The sequence below is a fragment of the Cetorhinus maximus genome, chromosome 11 (assembly GCF_964194155.1).
Source record: "Cetorhinus maximus chromosome 11, sCetMax3.hap1.1, whole genome shotgun sequence".
In the NCBI taxonomy this organism is placed as follows: domain Eukaryota; kingdom Metazoa; phylum Chordata; class Chondrichthyes; order Lamniformes; family Cetorhinidae; genus Cetorhinus; species Cetorhinus maximus.
The window spans coordinates 2,826,854-2,840,505 of NC_135889.1; the positions used below are offsets into that span (position 1 = coordinate 2,826,854).

The 13,652-nt window shown below is 42.6% G+C and overlaps 1 protein-coding gene across 1 annotated transcript in view; it reads left to right on the forward strand.

Annotated features, from left to right (window-relative positions):
• Positions 1 to 13,652, forward strand: part of LOC144686946 (thioredoxin domain-containing protein 6-like) — a 52,369-nt gene that overhangs the window by 26,161 nt on the left and 12,556 nt on the right. Inside the window, exons 8-14 of the mRNA XM_078552790.1 lie at positions 1,805 to 1,897; positions 2,399 to 2,553; positions 2,876 to 3,075; positions 5,481 to 5,625; positions 7,526 to 7,633; positions 9,754 to 9,905; positions 10,735 to 10,879. Coding sequence (XP_078408916.1) covers positions 1,805 to 1,897; positions 2,399 to 2,553; positions 2,876 to 3,075; positions 5,481 to 5,625; positions 7,526 to 7,633; positions 9,754 to 9,905; positions 10,735 to 10,879 — 998 coding nt within the window. The remainder of the gene's footprint in view (positions 1 to 1,804; positions 1,898 to 2,398; positions 2,554 to 2,875; positions 3,076 to 5,480; positions 5,626 to 7,525; positions 7,634 to 9,753; positions 9,906 to 10,734; positions 10,880 to 13,652) is intronic.

The following is a 13,652-nucleotide window of genomic DNA, read 5'->3' on the forward strand; positions in this document are numbered from 1 at the left end:
CGAGCAGAAATTGAGTGCTTCAATTTTTCCTTTGGTATGAAGCGATACATTTTGGTAGGAAGAATGAGGGGAGGTAATTTAAAATGGAGGGTACAGTTCCAAAGGGAGCGCAGGAACAGAGAGAGCTGGGGTGCCAATCACTGAAAGTGGCAGCGCAAGTTGAGAAAGTGGTTCATAAAGCAGACAGGATCCTGGGTTTTGTCAAACCGGGCATCAAGTACAAAAGCAAGGAAGTTATGATAAGTCTGTACAAAACACCGGTTCGGTCTCAGCTAGAGTATTGCATCCAATCCTGAGTGCCACACTTTAGGAAGTTAGTGAAGGCATTGGAGAGGGTGCGGAAAAGATTCACAAGGATGTTTCCAGGGATGAGAGACTTCAGTTAAGAGGATATATTGAAGATGTTGGGGTCATTCTCCTGATAGAGGGAAGGCTGAGCGGAGATTTGATAGAGGTATTCAAAACTGTGAGGGGTCTGGACAGAGTAGATAGAAAGAAATTGTTGCCATTGGTGGAAGGGTCAAAAACCAGATTTAAGATGAATAGAACCAAAAAAGACACGAGCATAAATTTCGTTACACAGCGGGTGGTTAGAATGTGGAATGCACTGTCTGAGAGTGTGGAAGAGGCAGATTCAGTTATGGCTTTAAAAAGTGAACTGAATAATTATCTGAAGAGAAAATGTTTGCAGGGCTATGGGGGAAAGGTGGGAATGTGGGGCTGGCTGAGATGCTCCTGCAGAGAGTAGGCACGAACTCAGTGGGCCAAATGGCCTCCTTCTGTGCTACAACCGTTCTGTGGTTCTGTGTGTTGTGATTTTGCCAAGCTCTTCACACTCTTACTCTCAGCATTTAAACCCGCAGGTTCTATCTGACTGTAGTCTGTAGTTGCCAGCTCAAAATTAAGCCAAATGAGTGGGAGAAGCCTTGTCCAATGGATCAGTCAGTAAATGTAACCAGCCTGAGCTAAGTTAGCTAGCACCTCCTGAAGCATTGGGAAGGAAACTAAGCACACGTGTTCCTCTGTGTTACACAATGACACCCCCCCAACCCTGACCATTCCCCGCCCACTTCACTGGAACATGTACATGTGTGACTGTTGGGAGAACATGGTATAATTATGAAGATAAAAGCAAAATACTGCAGATGCTGGAAATCTGAAATAAAAACAGAAAATGCTGGAAAAACTCAGCAGGTCTGTCAGCCTCTGTGGAGAGAGAAACAGAGCTAATGTTTCAAGTCCGTATGACTCTTCTTCAGAGCTCCGAAGAAGAGTCATACGGACTCGAAACGTTAACTCTGTTTCTCTCTCCACAGAGGCTGACAGACCTGCTGAGTTTTTCCAGCATTTTCTGTTTCTATTATGGCATAACCACTGTTATTGCCACTCACTGTCTAGACTCGGACATGAGGCTGACCTTGTGAGTAAGATGCTACTGTCTGCACCATCTCCAAAGATTAATGTAGAACCCTGCAGGGATATATCCAGGTCTAGGTGCAAGTGAGGTGATCACTCTTACCTGGTGTGACCCTGTTCTTACTTGCCAAACATTTGGTATTAAAGCACCTTACAACCCGCTTAACAACCAATTTAAGAGAAGTGAAGATGCAATACAAAAGAAAATAACATTACACGGGGAATATTCACAAGATCGGGCTCCCGTGACTGGTATGGTTTTTCATCCTGGACTGTTTAATGTTGGAAATGCCAGAGGACAAAATGCACCAAGGTCTGTGTTGGGTTGTTAGTGAGAAAGAAGTTGGAGGTGCAAAGTTCCTGCTAAAGTTTACCAGTGTTTCCTCAGATTCAGGAAGCAGGCTTCGAAATCTTAACTCACCAGGAACGGACGTTAACAGAGGAAGAGGCTCGCGATTTCTACCAACACAAAGTGGAAGAGGTGAGTGGGAAAGCCTTTCAGATGGAGGTGTAAAGAACGTCTCAGCTGTGGAAACAACATTCCCGCTTTATACAGGCTTCCCATTTCCTGTTAACTTCAGAAACGTTGAGGGAAATATGACCCCTAGACCTAAGGCTGCACTGTGATGGATGCAATGGACCTCCTACGTACAATACCACCTGGGAGAGGCGTTGAGTAAGGGGCAGCCCTTACCCTGTATTGAAGTAGAGAAATTGGATAGTGCACCACACTCGTGCATCCCCCTCTGACTGAGTATAGAATGGTAGCGACAGAGGTGAGAACGAGTGGCATCGGCCAAGAGAGGCCGGCCAAGAAAATAGTTACCGATCTGTCACCTTAGCTGGTGGGTAGCCTATAGAATCTTGGAGGAGGAAGAAAGTAGGAAATACCAAACCATCAAAGATTACACAATAAAAGCATTGTCATTCTAATAAGGTGCATTGATTTTCCGACACTGTTTGTTTGTTCTTGACTTTACAGTCTCATTTTGAGGAGCTAATTCACTTCATGTCCAGTGGGCCTTGTCATGTTCTGATTCTGTCCAGACCCGAGGGGACAGAGGATGTCATCCCGCTGTGGAGAGAGCTTATTGGTCCAACTGACGTAGAAGTTGCAAAACAGGAGAAACCTGAAAGGTAATGAAGGGCACGGTGAGCGCTGGAGTCTCAGCAATGCGGCAACTTGAACAAATCTGCCCAAAAATTCCAGCACTCCGTATAAATAATAGTATATTCCTGCCTGCTTCCTAATGCAGCTTCTGACAGTGGATTGGGACCAAATGAGAATTCACCTTCAACTTAAATAAAATAAAAATTGTTGAAAATAAAACGCAGAAGTATTTATGGCAAGTGTTATGAATGTTAATTTTAACTGTTTAACTGCTTTGAAAAGTAACCTTGACATGATCGCAGGCTTTGAGTCGAGGCTTTCTAACTCTCTGTGGATTTTGTTCCAAAGTCTCCGGGCTCTGTATGGGACTGAACATGTATACAATGCGGTCCATGGCAGTGATGACAAGGACCAGGCCAGCAGAGAGCTAGCCTTCTTCTTCCCCCACTTTGGAGCTTCCTCTGAGGCCCAGCATCAGGTTCAGCAGGATGAGCGGGTGCAGAGAACCCTGGCTCTAATCAGGCCAGATATCTTAAAGGAGAAAAAAGGTGAGGACCATTTCCTGAGCACTGAACCAGAAATGGCTTTGGGTTTGCCAGTTGACTCTCAGACTCATACTAATGAAACCTGAACCCAATACAATTAGCGAGGGGATTGGACTGGAGCTTCACGGACAAGAATAAATTCAGACCGTTAATGACATACAAATTTTCTGCTTCCAAGACAGTGTGACTGTGTATACCATCATCGCCAGTGAAAGCACTGAGGTTCAGTATGCGACTGTATTTGCTATAATATTTACTACAGGGCTGTATTCGCTATAATATTTACTCTATGACTGTATTCACTATAATATTTACTACACGACTGATTTACTGCACGATTATATTCACTATAGTATTTACTACATGAATGTATTCGCTATAATATTTACTACATGACTGTATTCACTATAGTATTTACTAGACAGTTGTATTCACTATAATATTTACTCCATGAATGTATTCGCTATAGTATTTACTGCACGATTATATTCGCTATAGTATTTACTGCACGATTATATTCACTATAGTATTTACTGCACGATTATATTCACTATAGTATTTACTACATGACTGTATTTGCTGTAGTATTTACTGCACGATTATATTCACTATAGTATTTACTACATGACTGTATTCGCTGTAATATTTACTAGACAGTTGTATTCACTATAATATTTACTCCATGAATGTATTCACTATAGTATTTACTGCACGATTATATTCGCTATAATATTTACTACATGACTGTATTCGCTATAATATTTACTGCACGATTATATTCACTATAGTATTTACTACATGACTGTATTCGCTATAGTATTTACTGCACGATTATATTCACTGTAGTATTTACTGCACGATTATATTTGCTGTAGTATTTACTGCACGATTATATTCGCTATAGTATTTACTACACAATTATATTCGCTATAGTATTTACTGCACGATTATATTCACTATAGTAGTTACTACATGACTGTGTTCGCTGTAGTATTTACTGCACGATTATATTCACTATAGTATTTACTGCACGATTATATTCGCTGTAGTATTTACTGCACGATTATATTCGCTGTAGTATTTACTACATGACTGTATTCGCTGTAGTATTTACTGCACAATTATATTCGCTGTAGTATTTACTGCACGATTATATTCGCTGTAGTATTTACTGCACGATTATATTCGCTGTAGTATTTACTGCACGATTATATTCGCTGTAGTATTTACTGCACGATTATATTCGCTATAGTATTTACTGCACGATTATATTCGCTGTAGTATTTACTGCACGATTATATTTGCTGTAGTATTTACTGCATGATTATATTCACTATAGTATTTACTACACGATTATATTCGCTATAGTATTTACTACATGACTGTATTCGCTGTAGTATTTACTGCACGATTATATTCGCTATAGTATTTACTGCACGATTATATTCACTATAGTATTTACTGCATGATTATATTCGCTATAGTATTTACTACACGATTATATTCGCTATAGTATTTACTGCACGATTATATTCGCTATAGTATTTACTACATGACTGTATTCGCTGTAGTATTTACTGCACGATTATATTCGCTATAGTATTTACTGCACGATTATATTCACTATAGTATTTACTACATGACTGTATTCGCTGTAGTATTTACTGCACGATTATATTCGCTGTAGTATTTACTGCACGATTATATTCGCTATAGTATTTACTACATGACTGTATTCGCTGTAGTATTTACTACACGATTATATTCACTATAGTATTTACTGCACGATTATATTCACTATAGTATTTACTGCACGATTATATTCGCTGTAGTATTTACTGCACGATTATATTCACTATAGTATTTACTGCACGATTATATTCGCTGTAGTATTTACTGCACGATTATATTCACTATAGTATTTACTACATGACTGTATTCGCTGTAGTATTTACTGCACGATTATATTCACTATAGTATTTACTGCATGATTATATTCGCTGTAGTATTTACTGCACGATTATATTCACTATAGTATTTACTACATGACTGTATTCACTATAGTATTTACTGCACGATTATATTCGCTGTAGTATTTACTGCACGATTATATTCACTATAGTATTTACTGCACGATTATATTCACTATAGTATTTACTGCACGATTATATTCGCTATAGTATTTACTGCACGATTATATTCACTATAGTATTTACTACATGACTGTATTCGCTGTAGTATTTACTGCACGATTATATTTGCTGTAGTATTTACTGCACGATTATATTCACTATAGTATTTACTACACAAAAGCCTGACATGATAAAAATATGAATCTTAGGATGTTTGTGATCCCACAGCACCGACATTGATCTGTCTGATACTAATTCTTTATCCCTGACATGCAGATGATATCCTGAAGAAAATTGCAGAAGCTGGCTTTATGATTGCCCTGCAGAAGGAGGTTGTGCTGACGGAGAAACAGGTTAATGAGTTCTACAGGGAGAACACACAGGAAGACTATTTCCCAGCTCTCCTTCAGAACATGACCAGGTACCAGCCCCTCGTCAGTATCCTGCAGCCTTTGGGTAGATTTAAAGGACGTAATATATTGAAGAATTGCCAAACTGTCTCACAGGGAGGCCATACACTGGTGTACACAATTGGTACAGAAGCTAATCTGACTAGACCTTTGACTGATGGTCAGAGGACTCTTTACCACCACATCACTTGTCAGAAAATATTTAAATGTTTATTTTCTAATTGGTAGCCAATAAACTAGCTATAACAAATGCCACAGGCTATCAACGTTGTTACGTTATAAACGCTTCACCATCTCCACAGCATTGTCAAACACCGTCCTGATCTCACTCCTTTCTATCAAACCCCTTTATCCATCTGCCAAAATCGCAAAGCTCAACCTTACCCGCTGCTGGGGTTTTTAACTCTCTCGGACCAACTGTCTAGGAAGCCGCCTGAAATGTCGTCTTCATTTTACAACTTCCCTGGTCTCCTTTGAAAACCTTGATTTGGACTGTGCCTTTTGCCAACTCCCCAACTGGGGGACATGTTCTTACATTAAAGGCTTTATACAAATGCAGGTTGTTGTAATAATGCCAGCTGATGTGTTTAACTCACGATATATCCCACTGGATGGCTTCATAGTCAGGAATGTTATGAAATATTGTTTCGTTACTGATACAGCTCAGGTATCCCTGGTTACAGTGTGTGATAGCTTATAGACAATTTAAAAATGTTCAATCCGACCTGTTTTAATATTATGAGGAGCATTGAATGTGTGGGCACCGTTCGTCTATTCCTAAACCAGGAGGTTGTGTGGCCCCATGGTAGAGTTCCCTACCTCTGGACCAGAAGTTCTGGGTTCAAATCCCCACCAGTAGGCCACAGAAGGAGCATTCATGATGTGGTTTTCAATGGGTTAATAATCAGCCACTTCCCCAAAGGGGAAGGAAAAAGTGTGTGTGTGTGTGTGTGTGGAGATACGCTGAAAAAAATCTATTCCTAATGTCACTGGAGCAGATTGTCATTGTATGATATAAGAGTGTTTTCTGTACAGTGTGTCTGCTCCCAGGCTGCTTTTAATCACTTCAACATGCTAACAAATCGGAGCTGAACTTACTGGGGTGAAATGTAGAGATTGTGGATTAATTCAATAAAGTTGCCTTCTTGAATTGATGACTTTTAGCAACATAAATATTTGTTGTTGGCACAGATCTTTGTTGGAAGAATTACTTAGAAATGTCAGTATCCCCCAGCCACTGGGCAGAATGCTGGATCCTCAGCTACAACCCTTTATCAAGAGAGAGTGTCAGTGAGCACTACCAGTCCGCACCAGCCCCACTCCGGCCCGGCTCTTTTCTGAAAATGTGGTCTTTACAAAGAAGCTTCAGCACAACTCGTGTGAGAAGCTGTCAGACCATTTGAAGAATTCTGTAAGGCCGCAAGCCTTTATGACACCAAGGTAGCCAATCTGAAGCCTCGCCTGGAGGCTAGGTAGTCTCCTTTGGGGAGACAGGGTCTTTTTTTGTCCTTGGCTCCTTTGGCTCTAGTGGGAGCTGAAGGGAGCAGCTGCACTGAACAAATGTGTCAGGGCTTGATCCTGCTGAAGCTCCAACAACCCATGACCAGCCCTGGATGTGATTCTGTCCGTAGGGTCTGAGGCTGAGATGAGTGGCGTCTCCCCTGAGCAGAGCTGATGCCCCCCCAACCCTTTCAGCACCTGAGATGTCTTCTTTTGATTGGAGAAAATGTTTCCTCAAAGCTCTGATGCAGACACCCCCAGAACAAATGGCCGGTGGTCTCCCATCTTGTTGAGCCCTTGATTGGAACTCCATTCATCAAAATCAATTATTAATATTGTTAAGAAACCTATTGGTTTTTTGTTCAGTAACCTTTAGGTGGGGCACACCAGTTAATCTGTATTCTGTTGCAGTGGGCCTGTGTTGGCCTTGGCTCTTGCGAGCACAGATGCTGTTGAACGCTGGAGGAAGTTGCTGGGACCAAAGGATGTGCATCGGGCAAAGGAGGAATCCCCTGGAAGGTTTGTCCCTTCAGTTAACTGTGCGATTTTCTTTGTAATCTCTGGGAGTGGTTATATTTTTAGAGTTAGGTAAGAATGTTTAATGCCGTCTACACAACATTGTACTATTCCGATTCAGTTGCCTGATCGTTCCTCCAATAATCAATGGGAAGATGCATCTGGTCCAGAAGGAGTCAAGGTTTGATTTATCACCTACACTGAGTTTGTTTAATCCCAGCCAAAGCAACAGTAACAAAGGTGCTTAAATTAGTTGCTGTGCTTTTAGGCCAGGCCACAGGAAGGAACCAAACCTTCCAGATTTGATGGTCCTGATTACTGACTCATGTCCCTTGCTCACAAGTGCAGGTGTAGGGATGCTGGGTGAGGACAAACTAACCAACCAACAATAATGTTAAAGCAGCCCGCTGGCAGGTCACAGTCTCAGCTCACGTGTGACAAGGTGTGGGGAGCTTGTTTGTACTCACGGGCCTGCACCCCCAACGCAACTTACTGCCTTCGGGAGGAGAAACCCAGCTGGAGGGCAGTATAAACAGTGTATCCCTTAAGGAAACATCGGCAGAAGCTCTTTGTTGTGTGGTGGATCAAAGAAATGCAGGGCCCTGTGCAGAGTGCGTGGTCTGTTATTGTAATTTGGAAATGCATCAGTATCCAGTAATCAGCTGAAACCTTTCGTCAACTTCTTTGCAAAGTAAAATGCGAAACACTGAAATGGTGCAAAGAATCTGGCATCTCGGTCCATTTGATAAATTGAGTGAAAATGTCAAGTGTGAGCTCCCAGCAGATTTGCTCACTGCGTGGTGGGGAAGCTAATAGGGTGCGATGCCAGCAGTGGCAACTCTGACTTTGGCAGCAATGCTCTGATGTAAATGAGGTGACACTGCTTTCTCTGAACGTTTGGAGCCTTGTGAAAGAGACAGACAACCTGCCAGTTCTGGAGGCAATGCCAACTGTGGAAGTAATAAGCACTGGTGCAAAAACCCAGGGTCTTTCCTGGCTGTGCAACTCAACTTACACACAGAGGGCAGTAATACTGCTCTTTGTGCTTATTTAATTTGTTACAACCCTCCTCAGCTGTCAAATTTTACTGTGCACCCTGGGCTATATTGAACCTAGGAGTAGTAGATAGGACAGTGTAGATGAAGCTTCACCCTGCATCTTATTGTTATATCAGAATTATTGTTATGACCGATGCAGGTGGTAAAGTGGAGTTATTTAAAAATCCCAGTGGGAAACTTTAAACAACTGTCATAACCTATAATTTTAAGTGTTATGTTTGAGATGCAACTCTAAATTCAAGAATCAGACCACCAGTTCTCAAGGTTTTACATTAAACTAACTGAAACATTTTATTAATTTACACAGGTTAAAATATATATACACACACGGCTTCAAATTACTACCTTAACAAATCCCCAAACTAATCTTCACTAAAGCAACAGCAACCCGTAGACTTAACCAAACACCAGGCAAAGCATTTTCACCTGACAAATTCAAAATGAGGTTCTTCTCACTTTGGTTCCTGTGGAGCCAGTTGGAGGCTTACAGCTGCCTTTTGATCTCACGTTGCCTCTGCTCTGCACACCCGAAAACTGCTGAAGTTATACCTACCACCGCCATTGAATGTAAATTCTCATTGTATCACCAACCTCTGAACTAAACATCTCAAACAATAAAACCCCTTTCATTGTACCAATTTGATTAGTAATATAAACATATGGCTTGGTAGCTGCTAGAAAGGCATCAAGTTTTCACCCCACTTCTTGAATGCTCTATTCAAAAAATGCAATTGCACGCCATCTCTCTTACATATCAAAACTAGTACATATCAAAGCACCCAGACTAGCTGGTTTTAATCCCATTAAGACACACCCACAGACTCAACCTCTATTTTAAAAGAAAATTATTTTCCACTAGTGCTATATACATTAATAGCTTCATGACACTATGAATTCTTGATGCAACTTTGCTGAAGGAGATTAAACTCTGTAACTGTGGTGTGATCAGTTGTAAATCTTTAATCTTTTTTTCTGATAGAAGACTTTCCGAAAATATTTCTGAATTTCCTAGTGGGAAGGATTATGTGGTTCTACTTTAATGTGCTTGTTTCATTCCTTCTGTAGCCTGCGCGCACAGTTTGCAGTGGAAACTATTCCAATTAACCAGTTGCATGGTAGCGGAACACCACAGGAAGCAGAAAAGGAGCTGAAATTCTTCTTCTCGATGGAGCACACACTGGCTGCCATCAAACCCGATGTTCTAGAGGAACACCGAGGTAAATTGAGGGAAATATGGGCTTTGATGATCTAATACAACATAAGGGCTGCTGCTCTGTTGGGATCTGAGGAATCATCGTTAATCATGAAATCAAAGAGCAATGAGTTCCATTGATACAGCTCCTTCAAGGCAATAAATATCCTAAAGCATCTCACAGAGGCAGAATGTCAAGTAGGAAAAGAAAATCGCCCAAGAATCGGTCAGGGAGGTAGATTTTGAGAAGGATTTTTGAAGGCCGGGGGAGAGATGTAACAAGTTGGGGAGATCTGGGGTCACCGTTCCAATGTGTAGAACCCAGATGGATGAAGGTTGTATCTCATTGGTGGACAGAGGGAGGTATATGAAGAAGGGCAGAGGGTCTGGACTAACACAGAAAGCTGGAGGAGATTGCAAGGGTAGGATGCGTCCAGGCCATGGAGAGAATCGTAAACAAGGATAACATTTTTAGTTGAATGCATTAGAGATTGTCACTGCTGAACTGACCGGTACATGAGAGTTTTGACTCAAATCTGTTTCCCTCTATTTTAACCGAATTACCCAGAAACAGGTGAAAAACATTTTTGAGGTATTGCATTTGGGAGATTGGCTGAGCTTGTTAATGAAGGCTTTAAAAAGTAGTACACAGACTAACTTTTATCCAACAGGGGACAAAAAGCAACATTATTGTTTCCTCACTTTTAACAACCTGGTTTCAGTTTCACCCAAACATTGACTGCTGCATTTCTCTCCCTCGCACCAGCTCTTCTTGTAACCTTATAGATTAATTTAGAACCAGTTTTTACTGAACCGCTAAATATTTTGTGTGCATTTGCTTTGGACTTTGGCAGCCGAGATTATAAAGAAGATTGAAGAAGCAGGCTTCGTTATATCACAGACTGATGAGAAAACATTAAGCAGGGAGATGGCGGAAGAGTTCTACAAGGAACACAAGAGCAAACCATTCTTTGACCAGTTGGTTGACTATATGTCTGAGTAAGTTTTAATGCTCTGTGTACCTCAATATTTCTGATTTTTATCTAGATTTAATAGAGGTATTCAAAATTATGAGCGGTTTGAGAGGTTGAATAAAGAGAAGCTGTTTCCAGCGGCAGGAGAGTCGGTAACCAGGGGGACACAGATTCAAGGAAATTGGCAAAAGAACCAGAGTGGGAGATGAGGGGAGTTTTGTTGACGGTGAGTTGTTGTGATCTGGAACGTGCTGCCTGAATGGGCAGCCGAAGTGGATTCAATAGTAGCTTGCAAAAGGGAACTGGACAAACGCTCAAAAAGATAAAGCAATTGCAAGTTGTCAGGGACAGAGTGGAGATGTGAGATGGATTGGAAAGCTGTGTCATAGCACTGACACAGGCACGGTGTGCGTACAGTGCACTGACACAGGCACGGTGTGCGTGCAGTGCACTGACACAGGCACGGTGTGCGTGCAGTGCGCTGACACAGGCACGGTGTGCGTGCAGTGCGCTGACACAGGCACGGTGTGCGTGCAGTGCGCTGACACAGGCATGGTGTGCGTGCAGTGCGCTGACACAGGCACGGTGTGCGGAGTGGGCTCCTCCTGTGCTGTATGATTCAATGACTCTACCCTCATCGCTCATGTCTCAGGTCAACAAGTTGGTTGCTGCAGCCAACTCTGCGTCAGTCATGTTGCCCAGGCTCCAAAAGCCAACCCATGAATAGAATCCCGCGGGCACATTGCAAATTTAGAATTATATGTGGTACTAAGAAAATCATCTTAGCTTTTGGCTTATCCTTGAAGTCAACAGACAAGTCATCCATAGGAAACTAATATGGAGCCAAGCTATCAATGTGGTTAGAAACATAAAGTAATAGCTGGCTACGGAGAAAAGGATAGGGAAAATGAAACTATGATTCAACTGAACATTATTTTCTGCTTGTTTCTGTTGGTTTTCTTTTTAACCAAATAAACAATGTTCTCTGACACTATACAATTATATAAATAGCAGACAGGAACGAGGCCACTCAGTCCCTGTGGCTGAGTTGATCTGAGGTCCAGTTACATGTCCTTTCCCCGCATCCGTTTATAGTCACGCAACTCGGAGAGAGGGGCAAGAAACATAGCTATTAGAAAGATTTTTTTTTAACTCAAAGGATGATAAACATTCAGAATAACCTGCCAATCAATGTCAGTAGAGACAAAGGTATTGGATGTTCAGAATGCAATTAGTTGTGGGTACGAGAGGGATGAGCTTTAATGGGCCAGTGACTTCCTCTTGTCTGGACTATCCTTCCATTCGTAACTACTTTTTAAAAATGTGGTTCTTGAGATATGGATGATGCAAACATGGCAGCATTTACTGAGACTATTAAGAACCAAGAATGTAACAACGAACATTAGTGGACCTACTTTTTACGACAGTTTAGGAATATTCATGGTAATTGCCACTAGTCCTAGCCCACAGATTACTTGATTTCACATTCTGGCATGATGGGATTTGAAATCACTGTCCTGTTATGGCACAGCTGATGGTAAATGCTGAGTTGTTCAAATCCTAAAGGGAAACTTGAAACAACTGCCACCAATTGTTTAGCCACTTGTATAAACTTTGAGATGTATGTCTTGAATTCAGTAGTAATAAGACCCCCCCAAGTCTTATAGGGTTTAACAAAACTGGATTAAACATTTATTAACAAGAAAAATGATTTTTAAGCACACACATGTGTCTATAAATTACTACCACAATAACTTCTAAACCCCCCTAATTAATTTAACTCCCAGTTACACCTTCATTGAGGCAACAGTAAGACACAGATTTTAAAAGGCCCAGTATCAGGAGAAGGTAAAGGGGAGATTGTCCGGAGTTCCCGCTCCTGTTTAGGTGAGCGGATGCTGAGGCTTGGTTCTGCACTTAGCAGTCAAACAGCAAAGGATCCCTGCACCTCACTAGTGAGGCCTGGTGCACCAATGACATCGGGACTCAGGCCTCACTGACATCAAGCCAGGGAGTTGGAAAGAGCAACAGGCAGCTTGCGAGCTGGTCACGGTTGAAGATTGGGCCAATGGCGACCCTCAGGTAATGGAGGAAGCTTGGGGCGGGGGGAAAGGGGCGAGCGGGAGGTTGTCAGGAGGTGACTGGGAAGGATGGGAGTGAGACTGGAAAGTGAGGGTATCTGGGTTGGGAGGCAGTGGTGGGGGAGGGGGTAATGGCAGTGATTGGTGGGCGGGTAAAGGGGACAGACGGTGAGCGTGTAATGTGAGATCGTGAGGGTCCTTCCACATTCTGATTGAAGGACCTGGCATTGGAAAAGGGGTGGCCGCGGAGAGCCTCACCCTTTCTTTCGACCCACATATGCCACCCACGCCCCCAGCCAGTGACGCCCTCCCCAAGGCCCCCCTCATTCACCTGTGGCCTGGGGCCCCTCAGTGATCCTGGTCCCCTGGTGGGCGCATTGCCGACAGCCACCACCCCCCCACCCTTGCCTGTTGGCACTGATGACAAAGAACAGCTGCCAGCTTCTGATTGGCCAACAACTCTTAAGGGGGCAGGATTTCCGCCTCCGGGGTCTTAGTTCATATGGAAGGCCCATTGCTGGCCACTTTAGTGCCTGACTGGCCCTTGTGATGGTGGGCCTTCCCCAGGAGAGCTGACGTGGGTCTCTCGCTGGCTGTCCAGCAAGTTCCCAGTCGCCTGGAACCCCCTGGTCTCCCAGTTGCCTCAGGCATGCAGTGTGGGGCCTCCAGCTGGTATTAGACCCCTTATTTCCACATGCAATTGCCTATTTCACTGCA